This window comes from Hesperophylax consimilis, chromosome 26 (assembly GCF_061612785.1).
Source record: "Hesperophylax consimilis isolate HC1 chromosome 26, BYU_Hcon_1.0, whole genome shotgun sequence".
Taxonomy (NCBI): Eukaryota; Metazoa; Arthropoda; class Insecta; order Trichoptera; family Limnephilidae; genus Hesperophylax; species Hesperophylax consimilis.
In genome coordinates this window covers 3,249,607-3,272,264 of record NC_142861.1, presented here as the reverse complement: position 1 = coordinate 3,272,264, position 22,658 = coordinate 3,249,607, and the positions used below count along the sequence as shown (strand labels likewise).

The following is a 22,658-nucleotide window of genomic DNA, read 5'->3' as shown; positions in this document are numbered from 1 at the left end:
GCTATTGCAGGTCATGTTTCCATTCTGTGAGAGACTGGTCCGCCACACTTCCTACGCTATGTTTCAACACTTTAACCTCTCAGACAAAGACATTTATTTACTATGTGTTCCTATGAGAACTGTCAAAACGTGATAATTTTTGTGTTATTTACGAGTTTTGCTAAAAGCTTCATAACTCACGTTTTGGGAAACGTAGCCTCATTCTAAAAAATGTTTTGGAAAGATTATGAAATCCACTATCGCATTGTGTTGTTATACGTAAATATTTGCGTTTCTAAATATACATTTCATGAAAACGTCAAAAATATGTAAGAATCGCTTACCATTATTTCAAAGCCGTGAAAAATGTACTTTTTTCTGAGTATCATAAAGAAATATCACTTTATATATTGAAGAAATATAATTAAAAACTATTAGTCACCTCAAAATATTAACCGTCCAAACTAAAATATTTTTAATAAATTATTTAGAAACGCAATAAATTATGAACGAACAAGATGACATATTCAATCGGCTTAGATAATGTACTTCTACGTTCCATAGATATTCTTGAATACAGACGCGTAGCGTTATTCATTATCGATACTCTGTTTTTTAAATCATGGCAATCCGTATACTAGTGATGGAAATAAATCGATTTTTGTAAAATCTCGCGCGTTTACGTGAAAAGACGTTCTAATGTCTTGACCGCTATTATCATATTTACGTCTTTTGACGTTCTAATGTTCTTTCTGAGTGGTTAAAATACATATCTATAAAGAAAATTAAACTTTACTGAGACCGTAACAACTTAAATTTGTTCAACATTATTCAATGAAATTCAATAAAGAAATATTATTACAATAGTATAGGTGATCCTGGTCATTACCTGCATGGGAAAGTTCTGCGCTATATTGGTGAAGTGAGCCAGGGCTTCGTGGGGCGGGGCGGCCATGACACTCTCCGCAGCCTGCAAGGACAACTCCTGGAACTGCCACACCTTCAGGGGAGCAAGCTCCGACTCCTGGTCTAGGAGGTGCTTCTTAAAACGGTCCAGAGACTGCCGGATGTCGGGGAACAGGTTCCTAAAAGAAGTCAAATACATCAATGCAGACAAATGGACATTTTCCGGATATCCTTTAATTTAACTCTGAAGTTCAGAAGGGAGGGGTATGGCACTATCCACATTTTCGGACTGTCGCGGGTTGTTTCAAGAACTCTGACATTTTAGAGAACATAAATGTGTGGGCATTTCTAGTGTGTATTTTTGAACCCTGTTAATTCAAATTCCATGGGACCCTGAAAACCAAATTTCCAATTAAAAAATTCCCACCGAAAAGTCGATTTACACAATTGCCCCTTCAAATTTAGGTCAGTATTCAAAGTGAATTCGTAAAAAAATATGACATATTTTCATGTGTTTTGTCTGGCGACTTTTTTCAACAAAAATTAGAATTTTAGTTTTTTACTTATTATCGGGGTTTGAATTAACGAGGTTCTACTGTATTGACTATTGAAGCAACAAATTTAAGTACAACAATAAGAAGTGCTTACTTGAGTCTTCCGAAGTTAAAACCTTCAATAACATTGCTGGGGTCGTTCTCGTCTTCGGTGGACTCCTCGGACTCGGAGCCGTCGCCGGCCTTCTCTCCCTCGGTGGGCGCCGTGTCATCCTGACTCTTGTACTCCGTGGACTTGAGCTGCAGCTCCACACCATAGCCGGACAGGCGGAGGCGACGGGACTGACGATTCTACAAATGGCAAAAAACATCATTAACTAATTGATGTAAAATGTAAGAAATTCGATCACCGAAAATCACGGATTTTATTTAATAATCCTGCAGGACGAAAAAATGTTTGGAAACTTGTGTGACTGGAAAGCAATATCATAATTTTAAAAACCTTACACAGCTCCAGCTACTGTCATCTTCAGACTGGTGGGCAACAATTCAACTTTATTAATAACCTCATCCCAAAATATACATGTAAAGAGTGTCCCGGGCGGCGTGGCTTTGTTTTTTTATACAAATCTACAGTTTTATTCCGAGATTGGATGAGGAAAATTACTGTCTACATCTGATTTTGAAAAACTCTGCTTTAAGCCCAGGTTAGAACTCTAGTTCCCTAGATCCAAGATCCCCTAGATTTCTACCCACCCCTCAAACCTTTTCCTTCCCAGAACCTTCCATTCCTTAAAAATAGCAGCAGCCCCAAAGATGACATAGGCACTGAGGGAAATTATTTTCCTCGTTAATGTAATAAATAAAATAAAAATTAAATAAATCCCCAATTGGGGAATATTGTGAGTCTGAAGGTAGCGGGAAGGGGAAGGAGCGAGGGGAAGAGGAAGGTGGGGGAGTACCTAGCTTTTTTTTATTTATTTTTTTATAGTGAATACTTCACAAGAGTCCCAACTGCTCCCGTCTGGAGCCAGTGAGACTATGGCATCCCCAATTGGGGGATGTTGTGAGGCTGAAGGTAAGTGGGGAAGGGAAAGAGGGAGGTGGGGAAGTACCTGGCTATTCAGATCTAGTCACTAAACACGGCTAAAGCCATTTGGAGCAACGTTTCAATTCTGAATGGTGGTCTTACACCAGGGCGATACTGGTAGTATCTTCCACTCTGGAACGTGCTGCAAATATACTATATATTATTTTAATAAATTAATTGTGAAATAACACAAATTAATCAAATAAATAAATTGATGACCAGATCTAAATAAATAAATTTAGATCTGGTCATCAAACATGGCTAAAGCTATTTCAAGCAACGTTTCAATTCTGAATGGTGGTCTTACACCAGGGCGATACTGGGAGTATCTTCTAGTCTTGAATGTGATGCAAATATACTTTATATTATTTTAAATGAGTAAATAGTCAAAAAAACACTAATTAATCAAATAAACTCAGCTACTACTAAATATAATTAGTTAGCCATGGGAAAGAAGGCCAACTTCAAATCTGAAGATTGTATCAAAGTGTCAGATTTTATCGTTTAATCTAGAGTTGCTTTGCCAAGTTTATTTTAAGCTACTGTTGATGACAAAAATGTGAATACATTCTATTTTTATGCTTCCCAAATAAAATTAAATTAAAAAAATTGTCACTAACTAAACATCACATCACACAATTCCGTCTTAGAACACATTCCTTGGTTCATTTACATTCATACAAACTCTTATATTGTGATGATTCTTAAAATGACCGAACCGGGGTAATTGATGTCTTCCTCAACATCTTCATCCATTCACTTGTGCCTCACTTACTCTCCCATTACTTTTTTATCCGTCCATTCACAATGCATTTTCAAAACATTCAAGAGTCCCTTTCTTAATCTTGTCTTAATATGAGATCATTTTTTAAGGTATGCTTCTCGGATTTTCACATTCGTAGCACGGTCGTATGACTTTACTACACTCAGGAATCTCATTAAAAAAAATGTTATATTTATACAATTAACGATTATCTGTAAATGAAGCTTTAACCTTTTGAACGCGTTAATTTGCTCCGTTTTGTCTTAATATGAGATCATTTTTTAAGGTATGCTTCTCGGATTTTCACATTCGTAGCACGGTCGTATGACTTTACTACACTCAGGAATCTCATTAAAAAAAATGTTATATTTATACAATTAACGATTATCTGTAAATGAAGCTTTAACCTTTTGAACGCGTTAATTTGCTCCGTTTTGTCTTAATATGAGATCATTTTTTAAGGTATGCTTCTCGGATTTTCACATTCGTAGCACGGTCGTATGACTTTACTACACTCAGGAATCTCATTAAAAAAAATGTTATATTTATACAATTAACGATTATCTGTAAATGAAGCTTTAACCTTTTGAACGCGTTAATTTGCTCCGTTTTGTCTTAATATGAGATCATTTTTTAAGGTATGCTTCTCGGATTTTCACATTCGTAGCACGGTCGTATGACTTTACTACACTCAGGAATCTCATTAAAAAAAATGTTATATTTATACAATTAACGATTATCTGTAAATGAAGCTTTAACCTTTTGAACGCGTTAATTTGCTCCGTTTTATCTATACCTGTACCCTGTACATATTTTCAAGTACCTATGCACGCAATTAAATGTCAAATTATAACATTCTGGCATGATTTATTGGACTATATAGACAGAACAAATTATTCTCCACAATATGAAAACAAATCCTCGTGTGTCAACACTCTTAGATGTTTATAAAAACAAAAACATAAAATTTCATACATCAAGACGTACCGTATCTTTTGAATGTGGGCCCGCCATTCACTCGGCGTGTGTGTACTTAGGCCACTGCATTGATAGACACAAGTGGGACACCATGATCACTTATCATTTTTAGTTATGAAAAGTTGTGAATGACATACTAGTACTAACGCCATCCGTTGACAAAAATGTAAACTAAAGGACTAAAAGGCGCGAAGAGGCGCACTTGATTATCGATCTTTTTTTATGAAATACAATTTTATTTTTGAGAAATTCTTGTAGATGTCAGCATCGCGACAGTTCTACGAATGTCCAAGTGAGCAAGAAATACATTTATGACGAAAGAGCGCTGGAATATCGGCCGTCAAAGTTTCCGTATCAACTGTTGATACAGCCGCTTGAGAGTATAGATTTTTTGCCGTAATAACAGTTGATACGGCCGCGTGCAAAGAGTTAATATTGCTCACTAAAATAATGCAACAGATTGTCAATAGATGTCAATAGAGCAATTGTTGTAACTCCTATTAGAACCGTCCCCCCATATAAGTCTGTAGCTTTGAAATGAGTTATAAGCCAAAAGTAATAAGTCTAAGTGATAAGTTATAAGTCTATGTGATAGGAATAAATTAAGCTGTTAAGCGCCCCTGAGGTGTTTTTTTCACGAAAACGGCGCAATACAAATAATCCAATCATTAATTAATTTAACTATTTCCTATTTTTTCTGTACAGAATCAAATTTATCTCTTCTAATTTCAAACTTTGAGCAAACAACGCCTCGAGACCAAGGCGTATTTCTACATCATTATTTTTTTTTTTGTGCATTTCAGATTGATGCAATCCTATTACAATCTACAAAATATAACAAAAATATAACAAAAATTTACAAAGCTTTAAATGAAATATTTTACAATAACCGATATTTTAGAGTTCTTGCCTAAAATGACTTTTGAAATCTTCAAGGCCAATGTTGAAAATGTCAAGAGACCTAGAGGTATCATTTAGCAGCACCATACCTCTTGTCATACTATGCTGGGCCATAACGTCAGTTCTTCCGTGTGGAATACAGAGCAAGTTGTGGCGTCGACCCTGACGGTACAAACAATTTATAGCATTCCAAGAGCTGGCTGTCAATGTAGTTCATGATTTTAAAAGCTGTTACTTGAAGGGTCCCATTTCTCCTAGATTGGAGACTTTCGTAGTGCGTTTTGGAGAGCAAATCTATATGATGCATAAATCGTGGGTATTCACCATGCGTTCTCATATAAAGATATCTTAGAAATTTTTTTTGAATTTGTTCTAATAATTCTATGTATTTTTGCTGGTGTGGGGCCCAGACAGCAGAAGCGTATTCTAATTTAGATCGTAGAAGCCAGTTGAGCATCGATATCATTGCTTCGGACTTGGAGAATTGTTTGCTTATTCCTATCACAAATCCAAGAAGTTCATAACAAGATGATACCAATCCCACTATTAGATCTGAAAAAGTAAGTTTGGGATCAAATGTAACCCCGAGGTCCCTTATTATATTGGAATTGATTGGATAATAAAAATTATTGAGCTGTTATAACAGTGCCGTTCATTTAACACTCACCTTAATGTACCAGCGCACGACATAATCGATGCTTCCCTTCTGAGCTTCCTTCGCCAGCGCCTTGTGGAGCACGGCAAACTCCCGGCTGCCGAGTTCTCCGTACAGCACGGCCGTGATGGAACGGTTGACCGAGCCGGGGAAGTGATGGTCCACCTGGTACGTCTCAACCTTGGACTCTTTCAACTGGAAACAAACAATGCATAATGAGACTATTATTAAAACAGAATCATTAGTTACAGGTATTGGAGTGAATGTTGACTCCAACAAATTACTCACATAGATGTATTGCTTGAATACGGCACGTTGCAACAAGTTTTTACAAACTTTTAGAATATCTAAAATTGATTGTTATATACACTTGTTATCTCTCGGTAACTTTTATTATTTACTGTGGGAAGTGTATATACAGAAACTCTACAAGCAGGATACTGGTAAATATACATCACGCAGAGAACCCAAAAATCATTCGCTTTGACGCATTTCAACAGATGGTGTGCAGAATTTTAGTTGTAATCTGATTCCATTTTCATCATAACTTTTTTTGCAAAATGATGTTTTTTTGTTGATGAATTGTACTGTCTTACTAGGCAATGTGTTTATATGTATATTTATAAAAATGGTATATGATTTAACACACATAGTTTCCCCAGAATAGTAAGTTATATTCAAAGAAATGATTTAGAAACATGTCCTTAAGGATATGCTGGCGTTTAAAAGGTTAACCCTAGATAACTAATCGCTCGTCGAGGCGACGACGCGCTACTCGGCGAAATTCGAAATCACCTACTTCCCCCCGCTCCCCGACCTTGACTCTTTAAACAGTGCAGCACGTGACGCGATTGCGGCCACACGCATACTAGGACGTGCCCTATGACCATCTCGTCGTCCGCTGGACGAAAGTTTAGTTAAAACAACAATTTTTATTTTTAAGGTACGTACATTCATATATTCTTATATTTACTGTTAATCTTCCACAATAGAAGCTCCGGTTCCATCTACGTCAAACGTGCCTAAAATTAGCTACCTGTTTCCATCCAAGGCCCGGAGGGTGACCAAACACCGTTGCACCAGATGTAGAAAGGCTATTTGTGGTCCACATAATTTTGACATGTGTGGTCACTGTGTACTGATATTTTGATATTAATTTGTACTTAATTTGTTCATTATAAACCTTACTTTTGTGCCATGTAACAAGTTCCTATCTTAATTAAATATTTTTGGTTTATTTATAGTGTTTTATTGCGTAGTCCACTCGATGAAAGTGTAGTTACAATGAAACAATGAAAACAGTTTAGTTTTCTAGGGTTAAAAGACTTTAAACATCTGATACTACACTTAAATGTGTTATCTAATAATTTTATATACTTAATTAAAACTATAATTTTTCCCAAAATTGTTATGAGATATCTTACTGACAGCCCTGATTCAATAGAGCTAACTCTTAGTTCTCAGCAAATTCAACCAAATTCAATATTGAAGGTAACAATAACCTCAATACTAAACTACTGTACGGATTGAAAATAAAAATGCTAATGTACCTATGTATACCAGATGTTATTTTTGTTTAATTTTCAACATAATTTCTCAGTAATTATTCTGTTTAACATAATACTGTTTCGCTCCTGTGAACCACTGTAAACATAAATCATGTATATTGTAAAAGCCTTTTACGGCGTCTAAATAAATAAATAAATAAAATAAGAATACACTTAAAATTAGAAGGCAATTGACTGACCTAATATGTTTGCATAAAATTATCCACGGCCATCTTGATACCTCATTATATCTTAGCAATATTGAAATAAATATCCCCAATTCCCATTGTTTCAGACACCATGGCATTTTTCAACTGAATATATTCAAAAATAATATCGCCTATTTTAGCCCTCTGACCCAAATGTGTCGACTGTACAATAAGATTGAGTGTGCTGAAGTTATTTTCGTGGATAATCTTTTTTTATTTTTTTATTAACAATATAAAATTTTTTTTACAGGTTTTTTTTCGATGTCTGTCTCACTAGGATAAACCTGTGTCGAGACAGACGTATTGAGTACATAAATTATTGTTTACATATTATTTGATACATGATACATATAATATTTCATAACATTAAATGACAATGTGAAAATGATAAAAAATAATAAAAATAAATTGGTTAATCAGCATCTAGTACATACTTATGAGGGGATTTTTATAAAAAAATTTGATCTTGGATCTGTCTTGGCTGATGGATCCAAGACTTGATGTCTGTTTTATATTTCGAAAAAAATTCGTTCAGTCTAATGGCTAGTGGGAGAGCATTATATAGCCTTGTTGCAAAATATCTAAAATTTCTCTGGCCAAAAGTTGTTTTAGCGAAAGGGATTTGTAAGAGATTATGTCCTTTGGTTCTAGTATCACGAGCAGTTTGAACATTGTCAAAAGTAGTTTTGTGTTTGAAGAGGTATGCTAGTATGTTTTTGGCATAAAGTTGCCTAATGTCCATAACACAGATTTTCCTAAAGATTTCATCCGAGCTGCTTGTGATAGGTAGTTTGAGGATAATCTTTATTATAAGTTTCTGAGCTTTAGATATTGGATCAATGGCGGCAGCTAGGGAATGCAATCCCGGTATACCGGGATCCCGAAATACCGAGATCCCGCAGACATTTTGCGGGACTAATCTCGGTCGAAAATTTTGCGGGATCCCGCTGGACTGGCGGGATTACAGAGAAACTTCTACAACTGCATCGACGTCCAGTTCTTCCACATCGGCTCATTGTGAACCTCAACCATCAACAAATAAAATCACTGAACATTTTTAAGAAAAGAAAAGAGGGTATCACGAATGGTGTTTAAAGATGGTTGACCATTCCGAGTTTTCTGTACCTCGTCGGATTTGCGAGATCTTTATAAAGCCGGGGGTTTTAACTTACCAACATCGTATAATTCAATCAAATTAATGGTTATGAATTACGGCAAGACACTAAAAATGATGGTTATTCAAGATTTTTTAAAGCTGAAAGAGAGCAACTACAGATTTACCCTCACTTACTCTGAATTACTTTGAGTCCGGTGGATTAAAGGCACATACCTTCAATTCACTTACAATGCGCTAATGACTATTGTGCCAACCAGCGTGGAAGCTGAATGAGCTTTTTCAGCCGCTGGCTACCTTGTATCCAATATCAGAAGCCGTTTATCAGATGACACAATTAATACTTTAACTTACGAAGCTATTTCCAAAATAATGTTTAATTAAACTTATGATGCTCATTGTACAAGAATATTTTTTATCGTGTGAATGTTATTATTTAAATTTAAGTTTCAGTTCAATTTCAGTTTCAGTGCCGGCAATCCGGGCGTTTATTTTATTTTCATTTGTGTACATAGATTTCTTTTACCCACCTCACTAGACAAAGTCTGTTCCGAGGCGGGTATGTTATGTAAATTTATGTCTTATCTTATTCTTTGCCAATTTATGACTTAAACTTTACCTATGTCTAACTAAAGGTATACCTATTAATAAATCATTTAAAATGTCCCAAAGAACTTGTTTTATTATAGGTATAAATTTAAAACTCTAAAAACAAGGTTGGTAGATCGAGGTATTAGGTCTTTATTATACGATTGATTAGATATCTGAGTCCACTCTGCTGGATCCCGCAAATACCTGGATCCAGCGGGACTGAGATTGTTCAGTCCCGCAAATACCTGGATTGACATTTTCTTGCGGGATTGCATTCCCTAGCGGCAGCGTTTGCTCCTCCCCATGCTATGATACCATACTCTATTAAAGATTGACAAAGTGCATAGTAGATTGTTTTGAGCTGGCTTAGGTTGAGAAAGTTGCGAGTTTGTCTAAAAAAGTAAATGAATTTTCTAAGATTGTTTGCTGTAGTGGTTATATGTTGTTTCCACTTCAAATTGCTGTCAAAAATAATACCAAAGTACTAAATTCAATGTATTTAGTTTTGGTCACATTCATTGTTAGTGTATTATTGTTTAACCATCTTTTAACAACAGTTATGCCCCTGTTAGCTTTTATGTATACATCATTCCAATTGCTTGATTTGAAGAGGAGAATCGTATCATCAGCGAAACTTACAATTTTGGCATCTATTTGAAGATTACATAATTCATTTATGTATATTAAGAACAAGGTAGGACCTAAAACGCTTCCTTGAGGCACGCCGTAGCTAATTGGTATTTGATTGCTATTGCAGTTGTTGACTTTCACACTTTGCTTTCGGTTTGACAGGTAATCGCTAATAATAGTAAGTTCATCACCATTTATACCAATATTAGATAGTTTTTGTAAAAGTTTAGAGTGAGAGATAGTATCAAATGCTTTGCACGGGTCTAAGAATATTGATATGCATTTTATGATAGAAAATCGGTAACTGTTGCCAGGGCTTCGGAGGTGCCTTTATTTTTCCTGAATCCAAACTAATTGAGTGATAGTATGTTATTTTGTTCAAGGTATTCAATTAGTTGATTATTAATAGTTTTTTCAAAGACTTTAGATAGTGAATTTAGTAATGTAATTGGACGATAGTTAGTTATGTTCGCTCTAGAGCCTCCTTTATTTATTGGGATTATGATTCCGTGTTTTAGTTTTTCGGGGAATCGGCCTTTTAGGATGCTTAGGTTAATAAGATTTGTTAAGGGAGTGGTTATTTCTGATACAAGTTTTTTTAAGGCAATATTTGATATATCGTCCAAGCCAGTTGAAGACGAGTTTTTTAATGAGTTTATGATCAATCTAGTATCTTCATTTGAAATTTGTTTTAGACTAAAATGCAAGTTGTTGGGCAAATTTGTATTACAGCTTAGTGAACTGGAGTTGGTATGATTTACATCGATATTTTTTGCGAGTTTTTCACCTTTGAGAAGTTTTTCATTTTTGAGAAGTATTTATTTGCATGATTAACAATAATATCGGGATTACTAGAAAAACTAAATATTTTATCATTTACTTTTAGTTGTTTTAAGTCATTCGTGGGATTAGGTTGAGAGTGGGTGGCTTCTTTAAGTGTTTTCCAAAGTTTTTTAGGATCATTATTACAGTTTTCTATTTTCTGTTTGTAATATATCTCTTTAGCCTTTCTTATTATTTGGGTACAAATGTTTCTATATATACAGGGTGTATCGGCACGTACCCGACAAACTTTAACCAGCTATTCCTTAGCATATTTGGAGTAAAAAATCTTATGTGCACTTTGCTGTCCAGTAACGTTTTTTTTAATAAAAAAATTATTATTCATATTTTCACCACTGTTTTATCCTTTGTCAAAGTTTGAAAACCCATCTGGCAATATTTTGTTCGAATTCCGTTGAATAATGTACGTGTGTACCTATATTGGCGCGCTTTTACAATCACAACGAAATGGCACGGCACCATTCGTCTCATTTTTAACTATTATTATTTAGTGTGTGCGAAAGAGCGAAGACGCTTTTCGACATACTTGCTTATAACAGCTGTTGAACACGAAAAGCAATGCCAAAGACAGTGATGTAGTGTGGAAATTTTTAATTTTTTTGTTTTTAATTGAAAAAAAAATGCTACCGGACAGCAAAGTGCCCATAACATTTTTTACTCTAAATGTGCTAAGGAATAGCTGGTTAAAGTTTGTCGGGTTAGTGCCGATACACCCTGTATATATATATTTTATTTTTTTGTTCTTCAAAGTACAATCCCATTAAACCGCAATTAAGCAGTTTGAACAGCATGATCATGTTCAATTACAATATAACATATTTTCATAATATTATTACTTATTACAATACAACTTATCCATCATATTTATCACCAACCACTGCCATAATCAAAAGTATTACTAATACAGATTATCTCTGCTTAGTAGCCATGTTTTCAGCATATATCTGAATCTCTGAGGTAATTCGCATTTTTTTATATTGCTTGGTAACATGTTGAATATTTTGGGCACGTTGTATTCCAGTGTTCGCTGTCCGTATTTATTGTTATGTTTGGGTACCGTACAAGCATTCCTTCATTTTTTGTGAACCTAGTATTATATTCATGTTCGACTTCCCTCTTATATTCAGAGTCAGATATATGCTGAATCAATATTTTGTGCCATAATAAGGCCTGTACCGGTAAGACAGTCATGTTCCGATACAATAATGATATGTTTCGCCTCTGTGAAAATATCTGTTTTGGAACTAGTAATTTAATCATAGAATTTTGTACTAATTGTAGGTAATTTAAGTTAGTTTTGCAAGAGTGTCCCCATGTGGTTATTCCATATCGTAAAGTAGATTCTGCAAGTGATAAGTAAATTATTTTTAAAATATTCACAGGAACGAAACATTTCAATTTGTACAGTTTACCCACTATCGCCCTCAGCCTTTTACAAATTTTGTTTATTTGCAAGTCCCATTTAAAGTTGCAATCAACAGTCACTCCCAAATAAACATATTCATTAACAAGTTCAATACTATCGCATTTGCAGTTCTGCAAAATGTTTTGATGAATACATGCAAAATTGTGGGATATTATTTCAGGCTTATTCAGAACTGAAGCATGTGGAGATCGTATGTGCATCAATTTGGTTTTTTTGGTATTAATGATTAGGCCTGCGTCGTGTGACCATTTTATCAGGGACGTAAAGTCATACTGCATATATTTAATAGCATTAGATAATTGATCATCAGATATAACAAGAGCAGTGTCGTCTGCGTATACAAAATGTTTTACATATAAAAAAAGTTTTTTCATTATTGATACAAATATTATATAAAGCGTGGGTACCAAAATTGAACCCTGAGGTACGCCAGCGCTCATTTTTTTCTTCCCACTCAGTTTTTCTAATATTTTTACACAGATATGTCTATTAAATAAATATTTTTTTAACAAATTAAGTAGATTTCCTCTAATTCCAATTGCCTCTAAGATTTTTAATAATTTTTGTGGATCTATGGTATCAAATGCTTTGGAATTATCGATAAATAGTACTAATACATGTCTTTTATGGTTTAATTCATTATTTATACAATTCGAGAAGTCCTGTAATAATTTTTCTGTGCTTTTTTTCTTTTGAAATCCATATTGTTTGTTGTCTATAATGCAAAATTTTTCTAAGTAATTGTTAAAGAAACATATTTTTCTAAAATTTTATCAAGTGCAGGCAAGATACTAATAGGTCGATAGTTTACTATTTCCGAGTGTTTTCCTCCTTTGTATATAGGTCTAACAATAGCACATTTAAGGTCATCAGGCATTTTCCCTTGTATAATAAGTCTATTTACAAAGTGTGTTAAAACAGGTCCTAAAATATCTATTTGTCTTTTCATGTCGTACATTCTTATGTTGTCCATTCCCATAGATTTCGAATTTTTAATTTTTTTAACAATATTTTTAATCTCTGTGATAGTTGCCTCGGGTAAATACATGCTTTGAGGTAATTCTACTGGATCAGCATTGGATGCTTTTAAGTCACATCTGTGCAACATTTGGTTTATACTATTTGAGAAGTAATTCACATATTGGTCTGTTACACTTTCCACTGTCTGATCCTTTAAAACATATCGCGAGAATCGCAATTACTTTTTGTTTTTCTTCCCAAAATTTTATTTATTTCATCCCACGTTTTCTTAGAATCATTAAAATTACTTTTGAATTTATCTTTAAAAAAACAAGTTTTTCGTTTGGTAATTATTTTGTTGACATTATTTCGCAAAATTTTGTAATCATTTTCAAATTTTTCATTATAAGGTGACTTTTTCCATCTTCGAAACAATAAATCTCTTTTTTTAATTTTCTCCAAAATATCAGAAGTCATCCATTTTTTTAGCGCATGAGGTCTTTTGTTTGGTTTTTCAAAATACGATACCGTACATTTGGCATATAGATTAAAAAAATTATTTTTAATTTGTTGATACACAATAGTACTGTCTTCCTCATTAAGTATACAATTCCAATTTATTTCTTGTATCTGACTATCAATACGTTTTTGGGACAGTACAGTTATTTCTTGTATCTGACTATCAATACGTTTTTGGGACAGTACAGTTATTTTCATCTTGTTATCTAAAAATTCTTTTGTAGTATCATATTTAATACTAACGGCTGTCACATAATGATCTGCTATGGAAATCTCGCATACACACGCTGATAATGGTTCCATTTGCTTAAGCCTGTTAGTGTATCTAACGTATATAATATGATCTATACATGAACGTGTTACTCGCCCATTAACAATTGCTTCCCTCGAGACATTGTCTATGCATTTAATCAAATAATATAATATTCTCATATGAGGTTACTACAGGATTTTGAGAATTCATCAAGGTTAGATTGATGTCCCCAAAATACAAAACATTTTCTCGTGGGCCTATTAAATCCGTCAGAATAGATTCTATTTCCCTAATGAACGATTGTTTGCTAAGATTCGGCGGTCGATATATTGCTAATATACTCAGGCTTTCTTCATTTGGAAGAGTAATAATACCATAAATATTTTCAAAATAGTTCGATTCTAATAGATTTGTTTAAATACCAGATTGTTCCTAATATATAGAAATATGCCCCATCTTTTATAAAAGTTTCGAAGTTGTATATCATAAGGATTGTTAATAACGTTTTTGTGGAGTTTGTTACGTTTACGGATAGATTTAATAATAGTGTGGTTAATCTATGGCTTAATTGGTAAAATGTTATTTGGTATATGTTTTATAATTATGTTTGTATGTTGGTTAATGGTAGTCTGTAAATAATTGATAAAGTACATCCAGGCGTCTTCTGGATTTATGATGTTAAGTAATTCTGACCACGATTTACTCATCAGAGATTGACGAATACAATCATAATTGATTTTTTTCTTATTTGTTGTGTTTTTATGTTTATCTTTTCTGTTGCATGTTTGTATGGAAAGAATAGTGGTGTAGTGGTCTGTAAGTGTAGATTCATATACAATAGATAATATCTATACAGAATCAAAAAAATGTTCTGCTACTGCTACATAATATGTTTAGATAATTATATTATGTATCACTGTAACTCTCCTAGTATTATTTGTCATTTTACTGAGCTTATGTTTAATTTTATACTATTATTTGTTTGGTTTATTAACTGTGCGTAACCTGTATTTAATTGCATTTTTACCTGTATGTATGTAATTTGTAGATTTTTGTATGTAACTTAACTGACTTTTTTTAACTGGATAGTTCTCACATAAGTGAGAACATCTGTAAAAACCCAGTATAAATAAATAGATACTAACACGATAGCAAACGATTTTGTTTCAATATTCTAACATTGGGCTTGATTTACTCGAAAATGAAGGCTCAAATCAAAAAATTTATGCCAAAAAATCTCCGTTTGTATTATGAGATATGAGAGCCCTGCAGGAGAGGTAAAAAGATCTCCCTTAGCAGTCTCTCCAAATTTGGCCCACCACACAGTAGATGGACGCATACGCCGCCAAGACCTAGTCAATCCTTACTCCATGAACCCGCACACCCCTGCCAAGTCACCAAAAGTAGCAAACTACTTGGGGTCACCTATGACAGAGGTGTTGGTTATCCAAGGAACAATTCCCAGGCCGCGGTACACATAATTGTCTATAACTGCCTGTAGCCAGCGGCACCAAGACATCCTGTGATATGAGTCGTGTAATTTCTATACCCGCTATATCAACGTTCATTGATTTGGAGAAAACCGCAAAAAACTGTCACATCTCTAGCGTACATAAGTAAATGCATTACAATTTTTTATATAATGAATTGGAGTAATAAAATTTCGAAAAGCATTTATTTTTCTATATATGTCTAGCAATAATTAAGTAATTTCGATAAATAAAATGGATATAGCGGATTTTGATACTCACTTCGTGATTTTGAAAGTCAACTGAGCCGACATGGCGGGTTTAGAAACTCACGCGTAGATCATTTTGACACACGAGCGTGGCGTCAGAGCGGCGGCCATATTGTATTTTGGCAAAATAACTGCTTGTGATTCGTTGAATCCGATATAGCGGATTTTGATAGTAACTTTCTGTATGATATAGCGGATTTGGTTTCTCACTCGCAGTTTTAACATGGTTTTTGGTCGTGATAAGGAGGGTTTTGAAACTCAATTTTAGGCTCCTCTTGTTGCTCGCAAAAATGTGAACAAGATGTCATACTCAGATCATTTTGTCAAAAAATCGGATATAGCGGGTATAGAAATTATAGGATTCATATGTTGTTGTGAAGCTGAAGGTATGGTAGAGGAGAAGGAAATAAGAAAGAGAAAGGTTAACAATTACCTACTTATTTAGATATGGTTTTTAGGTTAGGTTAGATCCGGTGGGCTAAAAAATAATTTTGAACACTAGACATGACTAAATACATTTCACGAAGCCTGTTGATTCAGAATAGACTCAACATGTTGATACTAGTATATGCCTACCACTTAAAAATTATTTGTTAACTGCAAATAAAAGCTATAAAAATACTTTTGTGTGCGTATATTATTTTATTTGCAAATCGATTCTCGGGTAAATTTAATGGTTTTCATGATAATTAACTAATTTTGTCTTGCATAATCGCAGCAGTTGTCAAGATAAGTATGTATTTCGATTTTGCCATAAATTATGATGTTGGTAAAAAAAACATAAAAATGTGAGTTAAAAAATAATTTGTCACCCAGTATGAAAGGTCGTGATAATCCTCACAGAGGATTAACGTTTAGCGGAAATAATTTGTTGGAAACCATACAAAATATTAGGTACCTAAATATATTCTTTTGACACAAGAAAACATATTGAATGGCAGATATTATCATAAAGATTAATTTTTTTATCATAAACAAAAACATTGACCAAAAATCATAATCTCTAAAACCCATCCCAAAAGACTACATCAGATAGCAAATTATAAAACTAATTTTTTACTCTCCAAAATGGACTCAATACCTTGAATATGGTTAGTAAAACCTTTTAATTGAAAACATTAACCTGTTGTATGTTCTATAACATCACAGCATTTGGGTTGCCAGCAGCCGTGCCCAATAGGCGGACATCACAACAGTTGTGAACGTCATCAATCTCGCTGGGGAATGAATGGAGCGGGCATTCGTTGACCACATGTTTGGTGCTCTGCACCGCACCACATTCACACATCGCCGACTCTTTAAGGCCCCATCTGTGCATCATGTGGGCACAGCGGCTATAGGAGCAACTTAACCTATTGATGGCGGACCAGGTGTAGCGAGGCTATGAAAACCCAGGCTGTCTCTCGGTGGGGTCCCGTATGAGATGGGCATTTTCCACGTCAATATTTTATAATAAGCCATATTCTAAAACTTCCAGTAATTGTTTGGTTTCGGTTGCCTCCTTATTGTACCTTTTTAAAATGTCTGCTCAGAAGATTTTCATTTCTGAGCACAAACTGCCTCCTGTTTTATATTATGTTTTAGTTTTAATATTCTTGTTTTGTCCTACCTGCTGTTATTGTTATTCTAAGTGTTGTCATTAATTTGTATAAACAGTATATTTAGTGTTTTAATATTAGATCTGTATTGGGTAAGGCACACTGTAGGAATAATTTTAAGAACTATTAATACTGAAATACCATTCTGTTTATACAAAGTGATGACAAAACTTAGAATAACAATAACAGTAGGACAGGACAAAACACGAATATTAAAACTAAAACATAACATAAAACAGGAGGCAGTTTGTGCTCAGAAATGAGAATTTTCTGAGCAGACACTAAAAAGGTACAATAAGGAGACAACCGAAACCAAACAATTACCGGAAGTTTTAGAATATGGCTTATTATAAAATATTGAAAAGAAGTTAAAATTTATAAATGGTAAGATTTTTTAAATAATTTTGTTTTTAAAGCTCGTTTAAATTCAGCCAAATTCTGGAGATTAGTAAGAGCTGAGGGAAGTCTATTCCAGATGAGAGGGCCTGTTACACTAAAAGAACGATCATAGTAAACAGCTCGATTTGACCTAGAAAGTTCGATTAGACGATTACTAATATCTAGATCTGCTGACCTTAGAGTAAGCTGTCTATTGCTTAAGTTTTGTCGGATACATAGTTCTGATATATATGCTGGCGCCATTCCTTGCAATGCTTGAAGAGTGTAAAGATGCTGCCACAAAATAAGTTTGCTGTGTTTGAAGAAAATATTATTATCTTTTATTTCTTTTGCTGTTTTTCGGTTGCCATTATTGTAAAATGTACTAAAATTGATATAAAAATCATATATAATCTTTTATTTGTCCAATTAAAATTATTTATTGCAAAAAACTGCCACATTTTCCTGTTATCTATTATTTTTTCAATATTAATTTGACGAGTCATTTCGGAGAATTATTTCAAAGACAATAAAGGAATGTGAATGATTATTTTTTTAATGTGCATAGGTACCGCACAAGAGTCCCAACTGACCGAAGCCAGTAGAAGTTGCCAACTGATCGTACCTAACGCAAAATATACATTGTGAATAAAATGTGAAATAACCATAGACATATGAATATTAGTAGACCTGCCCTAAGTGATTAAAAGCGTATTATCCCCACTCCCCATACCGGTTCCATTGGAGCCGGCTGGGCTCGCGTATGGCCTCAAGTGAAATTTGAAAACGTGACGTCATCATTCTTGTGCGAACTATGGTCGAGGCATCATCGGTTCATTTTACGAAATAACACGGCAAAATGTTGACTTGTACTATGAAAACTTGTAAAAATAGATGTGAAAAAGAGAATAAACCCAATTGTCGTATTACATTCCATATATAAGCATTATTTTACTTTATTTTAAGCATATTCACATCGTATAATATGAATCAGTTGTTACTATCACATCGAGAAACGTCTGGACGCGAAACACAAAGCTGGTTGGTTGCTGGGAAGTAAATTATGAACATTTATAAAAGTGTCTTAACTAAATACTTAAACGAAATATTCGACTCTGAAAAAAGAACCGAATTTTTTTGCCGAATTTGGACTTCGCAAATTTGTTCATAACGTGGCGAGTAATTTGCGCTCCCATGTAAAAATGTCTATTCATTCAAAAGCAGATTTTACTTTTAAGAAGTAAATGGTGATATCATAATGCGAGATGCCTATTTACTGTCAGATTGATTTATTGACGAATCACAGTCAGCTTCACTCCCTTCGTTCTTCAACAGTTGATTTTACCCCTCGCCATTATCTTCTCGTCTATTAATTCCTATGTCTGTGGAAATAACACTAATTACACAAAACTTACTCGCAGACAAAGGGATTCAAACCCGCAATCTTAATCGCTCGACCACGAAGGTTGACAATTATTATTGAAGTCCATATAATCAGATACGGTAAAATAATTATAATACCTCCATATGTGACATTTGACATATATTCTGATGGCAGTATGCTACACTAGCACCTCTTAGTGGCACGATTTGTGAGGCTTGATTTATTTTCATACATTTGAATTGATTTTGTGCTAGTTTATGCCATGCTACACTGGCGCCTCTAGCGGCCAGAGTTGCCTTCCTATACAAGTAAATACTGCCAATAGTTTATTGGAATTGGTCGTTTTATTAACATTTTAGGATAGTTGACATATTTAATATTGGGTAGGAAATAATGCTCACCAATAAACCATAGATAAAGGGATCCTATTTTTTGCAGTTCATTGTTCAAAATTAACATTTGAATAATGGAATAAAGTTCTAGGTAAGAACTAATTTTGTGGTAAATATATGGTTTTTTATATTTTGATCTAGAACTGCGCCGTTGTCGTGTTGTTTTGGCGGATTTTAATATATTTTTTATCCAATATTAGCGAGATGTCCGTCACTTTGTGGATGTTACGAAAACGAGTGGATCGTTACGAAATTACGCATTTCCAACGCTTAATCTTGACATCTCGAACACAAAATAGAACAACCAAACAACAGTTTTTGTAACCTAAAACAGGTGAGAATCTCTCTTTGTTTTGTTCCTAATTTGCTAATTTGTAATAGCCTTAATTTAACTTCACCGCAGAAATGAATCTATTTTCTTTTTCAGAAAGTATCCGTGTTCCTGCCAGGAATGTGTGTATTGTGAGGCCGTACTGGATCGTGATTATATCATGCTAGGTAAAATGCCATCGTTCTACATTATTCATTAATGATTTAACCCGTATTTGTAATTTATTGTCTTGCTGAAATAAAAATGCTAACACGTTAAGTTTTTCATTTTCCTGTCGTGAGGTAATATTTTGACTATTCAAAATATTTTTGGTTAATAAGTAGGCTCCGAATAAGAAGTATATTGTCTATGAGTATATTGCCTTTTTTTGAGTTTCCTTGTCGATGGTGTTTGACGTAGTATTGTCGCACGCTTTAAATTTGTTTATTTATTGGCATATTATGGATCTAGTTAGTGGTTTATTTGTGAAGGTGACTTACCCCTCTAATTACATGGGGAATTTCATCCACCCCGCAAAGCAGTTGCCCCCCGATGTCCACGAGGTTGTGGCAGTCCTTGGCCCCGGCACCCCTCTCTAGGGCCATCTGCCCAAACATCTCCACCAGCGGGGAGTCGATATGGAGGGACAGGCCCAGCTTCATGACCTTCACCCTGGCTGGTGACAGGAGGGAAGAAGCTACTTCGAGGGCCTGAGTGTATTTGGCTTTATCGGTTTCTGGAAAAGGTTAATATTTTATAAGTTTCAAATTGCAACATTGCTTGTACAAACAAAGATCCGAACAAAGAAGCAATGCCAGTAAGCAGGCAGTTAATAACACTAGACATATCGTAATTGCAGTTAATGGACAACTAGCGGGACTTACCATTATTTCAATCATAACTTGTTAAATTTCAAATTGTTGTAATCTAATTTGTCAAATATTATGTATTTTCTTAATATTTACCGAGATCTACAAGGGCTGGTGAGAGACCATTGATTCCTTCTACGAAAGACCAGAATATATCTGGGCTCTCTTCCGCAAGATACTCAGCCATTTCCAACACTATCGGAGCAACAGACCATTTTGCATTCAAAAGTGTGGTCACCGATTTGGCTTTCTTGTCTTGCTTCCTGGGCTCAGTCGCATCCAGCGGGAAGGCTAGAAACACTATACAAAGTGAAAGAAGCCCCACAAAGGGTAGTAATGCCTTCATCGCGGCAACCTGAAAACAAACCCAAATAAAAACTATTAATTCACATAATTACGATCACCACACTGGCGGTATTTGATTTAGAGCTGAGTATAAACATATTTGCAGATAAACACATAAGAAATCTGACTTAATTCAAGAATTAAGATTATAATTCTGTTGACGTCTCAAAAGCCGACATAACCACAAAGTTACATAAAATAGATGCGGCCATCCAGCTACGTAAATGGCCGATCAGATTTTGAGATACTGATTATCGATAAATTAATTTCTAATACACTGAATGAATGCGGATATTTCCTAAATTGATAAATTAATTGTAAACTCACTTTGTTAGCAGTCACCAACTGTCATTGACACAAAAGCCACCAATGACAGCCAAACACGGCTATGCATAGACACGTATTTAAAAAGACAATCGTTTTATAGAAATAATCTAATCCAGCTAGTGATGGGCGTAACTCGTAACACTTTTTTTTTAAATTTTATTACAGCAGTTGCATAGAAACTGGTTTATAGCAGCGGCTCCCAAACTTTTTTGGGCACTTTTTGCCTATACAAATTTTACTTTACATTGTGTTTTTCAGGATACTTTAGGAGTGGATGGTTTATTTATGCTTTAGGAGCAGCGCTGTGATATGACTGCGACGTGAGTGGTTTATTTATGGCTGCGACCCAGAGGAACTGTTAAAAAAGACTGTTTTGACTGGACACTTCTAACTCAACACTGCTCCAGGGTACAAAATTTCTTTTTTAGGTTTCTCTTCAGTAATTATTTCTTTGCCTTCACAGATTTTAGTTTATATTGTGTTTTTCAGGATGCTTCGTAGAGCAGTGACCCAGGAGAACTGGACGACAGATTGATACCCTTCTAACCATCCATAAATGGATAACATTAATACATGTAACATAAAATTGCCCCAATTTACATAATAAGTTAAGCTAGCTCGTTAATCCTTCGAAATACTTACTTCTCATTGTGGTCAAACTGGTGCAGTGTTTTTAAAATAAAATGTGCATACTAAATGTGTCCCTATTTTCTGTATATTTACCTTAAATTCTTACCATCACATTATAACAGGGAAATGTGACTTGAGCAACGATGAAGGTCTTAACTAACAGAGGATGGTTAACCCATTAGTCAAAGTAATTAATTATAAATTAAATTAATATATTATTCTTTTCGCCTTAACCACTTGTGCGCCGGAAATGCCTTTAATAGAACACACCCCTGTTTGGAACATTGTTACACGCGCATAGAAATGGGGACCGCGTTTTTGTATAATCATATATTATACTAGCTGTACCCAACCACGCGTTACTGTGGCTTAGCCTGTCTGTGCAGATAGAGAAACAATAGCACATTTTGCTTTTACATCCAACAGATGGCGCTGTTTCAAAAGAAAAAACCTTGATGTCCGACAGATTTCGCAGTTTTAAAAAAAAAATATTTTTACCTCTCACAGGCGACATCTACATAGGTATGTAGATTTCAGCTATGAGTTGCACAACATATACAAGTATTCAAATGCAACATTGTGTCAACATTTCAAATCATCCGGTGAAAAACTTTCAGAGATTAAGAACAAACAAACATTTTTATTTACATAGATTGAGATTTATTTTTTGTTTTGTAATGTTATTAAAAATAAAAAAATATATTTTTTTACTATAGGATGAGTCTATTTTAAAACTTTACCGCGATAATGACCTCGCCAGATGCCGATTATGTAGAACCGATACGTATATTAACTACTATAACATCGTACAATTTCAGAGAAATGCGTAA

The 22,658-nt window shown here is 34.4% G+C and overlaps 1 protein-coding gene across 2 annotated transcripts in view; it reads right to left on the bottom strand.

The window, feature by feature from the left end:
• Positions 1-21,272, bottom strand: part of Uggt (UDP-glucose-glycoprotein glucosyltransferase) — a 69,157-nt gene extending 47,885 nt beyond the window's left edge. For both annotated transcript variants that reach the window (XM_089647534.1, XM_089647535.1), the window contains exons 1-6: positions 21,199-21,272; positions 20,623-20,881; positions 20,158-20,393; positions 5,778-5,960; positions 1,534-1,730; positions 869-1,064 (exon numbers count right to left, since the gene is read on the bottom strand). In XM_089647534.1, the coding sequence (XP_089503660.1) occupies positions 869-1,064; positions 1,534-1,730; positions 5,778-5,960; positions 20,158-20,393; positions 20,623-20,872 (1,062 nt within the window). In that variant the 5' untranslated portion in view covers positions 20,873-20,881; positions 21,199-21,272. The remainder of the gene's footprint in view (positions 1-868; positions 1,065-1,533; positions 1,731-5,777; positions 5,961-20,157; positions 20,394-20,622; positions 20,882-21,198) is intronic.
• Positions 21,273-22,658: the final 1,386 nt, after the last annotated feature.